This window comes from Emiliania huxleyi, assembly GCF_000372725.1.
Source record: "Emiliania huxleyi CCMP1516 chromosome Unknown EMIHUscaffold_1497, whole genome shotgun sequence".
Taxonomy (NCBI): Eukaryota; Haptophyta; order Isochrysidales; family Noelaerhabdaceae; genus Emiliania; species Emiliania huxleyi.
Genome location: NW_005201095.1, coordinates 1 through 3,222, shown reverse-complemented (window position 1 = coordinate 3,222; position 3,222 = coordinate 1). Strand labels below are relative to the sequence as shown.

Genomic DNA, 3,222 nt, shown 5'->3' with positions numbered 1-3,222 from the left:
GGTATGGGCGGGAGCGAGGCGCCGCCGCAGCCGACTGGCCCGGGGGGGCCGATGCAGAAGGAGATGCAAAGGGCGCAGCTGGAGGATCGGGTCGCCAAGGCGCGAGCGGCGAGCGAGGCGCAGCTCGAGGCACGCGTGGCGGAGATCCTCAAGCCGGCGCTCGACGAGTGGGCCACCAGCGCCATCGACACCGCCGAGCTCGAGCGGCGAAAGGCGGCCGCGCCGGAGCAGGCAAAGGAGGAGCGCGAGCGGCGCGTCGGCCCGCTCGACGCCGCGCACGACGCGTTCACGGAGGCGGCGGCGGCGCGCGAGGAGGCGTGGGAGGCTTTTGCGAGCGCGTTTGTCGCGGAGCAGACGGCGGAGGGTGAGCTGCTCCGGTCGCTGGAGGCGGTGGAGGCGGCGGGGCAGCCCACCAACTGGCAGCCCACCCGGCCAGTGCATCGTGGGCAGCCACCTGGGTACGGTGCGCCGCTCGGGCCAGGCGGGCTGGGGATGCCGCCCCAAGGGATGGGGATGCCGCCCCAGGGAGGGATGGGGATGCCGCCGCAGGGCGCAGCGTTCCAGCAGCAGCAGGGCCAGCAAACTCAGGGGCAGGGGCAGCAGGGCTTTGACCCGCAAGATTTCCCGCAGACGCCACCTCCCGGCTTTGGGATGGGGTTCGGTGCGCCTGGCTTCGGCATGGGAACGCCTGGCTTCGGCATGGGAGCGCCAACGTTCGGAATGATGGCCTACGGCCCATCGCCCCCGCAGGGCACCGCCGAGCAGACGCCAAAGGAGGGTGCAGCCGGCGGGCAGGGCACCGCCCCGGGCGGCGGCGGGCGGGAGCCTCCCGGCGAGGACGCTTAGTGGGGCGCCAATGAGATGGACCGAGGACACATCCCGAGAGGCACAGAATGTGCTGACGCTGTCTGTGTAAGAGGTGAGAGTGCCAGAGTGAGCGCTCGCTCACGTGAATGTGCGTGTGCAAGATGTGGAACGTGCGCAACAATGCTGCTTCTGTGTGTGCATACACGTGTGCCGGTATGGTCGGGGTCGCGCGATAGTGATAACACTTTTTTGCCGGTCGGTAAAGGTGTGCGTGTGGATGCTGGGTTGAACAAAATCGAGGGACGCGACCCACCTCGCCACAGACGGTCCCGCGCCTCGCCGCTATGACGGCCACACGGCCGCAGCTCGTGTGCGTGTGGCCGTCTTTGTCCGGAGTGAATACTCCAACGCGCTCGTCGGTGGCGGCGTCCCTCGATTTCGCCGCGCTCGGCGAACCTCGACAGCGCTTTCGGTGGCATGCAGCTCTTTGCGACAGAAGCCTGGAGAGCAGCTCCTCTGCTGCTCACACACTCTGCACAGCTGACACAGCCTACTGTGCGGCTGCCACAGCTGTGACAGCGATGGGCTCGCCCTCACTGGCCCTCAGTCACTTGTGCTGCGGCTTGTGTGAGCGACACTGCTCGGCGACTGCCGGCACACTGTGAGACCATGGGTGTGAGGTGAAACCACGCTACCAGCGCTTGGTCACATCGGCCCCGAGGTCAGATCCATCTACTCTGTTGATGACAAGACTTGTCTACCCGCTGGAGCCGAGCAGGAGGGCTTGGCGCACAACCCCTGTTCAACTCACCCTCCACACCCCGTATAGTGAACACTGCGAACTATTCCATATATTCGTATTAGATCAAGGTGTCCTTTTGTAAAGGACAAGTCCTTTCAAAGTCATCGGCCTATCCGCGGTATAGTAAACACTGCGAACTATTCCATATATTCGTAGTGTGTGTATCTCTTCTTGTGTCTTGAGCTCGAACGCTCAGGCAGTGAGGCGGAGAAAATCTCTCGAAACTGAGTCTGAGATCTGAGATAAATAAATAAAAGAAAGGCATAAAATAAATAAATAAAACGGACACGCCAAAACGAGAGGGGAGAGGATCTTGTAAGTACTCGAGTAAGGACGACAACTTACTTCTCTTCTCAATCAGGGACACACATGATACGCTGCTTGCATTCACACATGATTTTCTATCTGCAATAAGTGCTTCGCCGCCCTCGCTGGAGTCGCTTAGGCGGCTCCCCAGTCTGAGTCCCGTGTCAGAAAAGAAAAGCAAAAAAGAATGACCGCTCGCAGAGGACCATTGGGTTTGTACTATTAACAACGAAGGCGCTCTCAAAAAAAAGAATTCTATGATACAAGCCTCTCTCTAAGAGCGTCGTCTACGCCTACTCTCTCACAGCACACTGGCACGACAAGGGCGCGGACTGGCGCGGACTGGCACACTCACCGCCTCACCGCCGGAGCGAAAAGGAAGAGGGCGGGGCGAACTCGAGTAGGGTCGCATGCAGGCTCCGATGTACGGGCTACGATGCGAGCAGCAGCCGTGCGGCCAGCCCTTGCGGTGCACGTTCCCAATGCGCCAACCCACGCTCGGCGCTATGAACCGGACGCTGCTCCTCACTCTCCCGTGCGTCCCGCCATCCGGCCCGCTCCTCCTCAGCTTCCACGGCCAGGGCGGCAACGCGAGCGGCTTTTCCGAGCAGCACGCGCCGCTCGTCTCGACGGCCGCCGCGCGAGGCTGGGTCGTCGCCTTTCCAGACGGGATGGCGGACGGGCACGACTCAGGGTGGAACGTCGGCACGAACGGCGACTCCTCCACGTGCCTGCCGAGGACCAACAACTCATACTGCCACGCCTCCTGCAGCACCCTGCGGCGCTGCTCCCGCTGCGCATGGAGCACCTGCTTTGACGACGTGGCCTTCGCCACCCGGCTCGTCTCGTCGCTCGTCGCCGCACACGGCCTCGATGCGTCTCGCGTGTTCGCGCTCGGCGAGAGCAACGGTGGCATGCTCGTCCACCACCTGGCGCAGGCGTCGCCGGCCCTCCTCCTCGCGGCGGTGGTCGTGTTCGCACTACCCCTCCTCGGCCACCTCGTCGAGCCGGAGCTGCTCGCGTCGCCGGTCCGCCGTACCACCTACGTGCTGCAGCTGCACGACCGCAACGACACCACCATCCCCTGGCAGGGCGGCCGCTCGTCGGACGGCGCGCCGAGCGAGATCGAGCCGAGATTCCCTGGCAAGATTGCCGGAGGTCAACACCGAGTGTCTGACCTCTCGAGGAAGCGCGCCTAGGCTGGGTGTACGAGCCGCTGCACCGCACCCTCGGCGTGTACGCGGCACTGCACGGTTGCGGCGAGGCGTGCTGCACCATCTCCACCACTACTCTCACCCCCTCCACCT

The 3,222-nt window shown here is 63.8% G+C and overlaps 2 protein-coding genes across 2 annotated transcripts; both read left to right on the top strand.

Moving 5' to 3' along the window:
- Positions 1 to 51: 51 nt before the first annotated feature.
- Positions 52 to 1,837, top strand: EMIHUDRAFT_252922 (hypothetical protein; the record flags this gene model as incomplete). The annotated part of the gene is made up of 2 exons (XM_005786782.1): positions 52 to 778; positions 1,806 to 1,837. The coding sequence occupies 2 exons, from the start codon at positions 52 to 54 to the stop codon at positions 1,835 to 1,837; spliced, it is 759 nt and encodes a 252-aa protein (XP_005786839.1).
- Positions 1,838 to 2,421: 584 nt separating this feature from the next.
- On the top strand, positions 2,422 to 3,073 carry EMIHUDRAFT_122787 (hypothetical protein; the record flags this gene model as incomplete). The annotated part of the gene is made up of 1 exon (XM_005786781.1): positions 2,422 to 3,073. A coding segment is annotated over one exon (652 nt), but the record flags the coding sequence as incomplete, so codon positions are not given.
- Between the last annotated feature and the right edge of the window lie 149 nt (positions 3,074 to 3,222).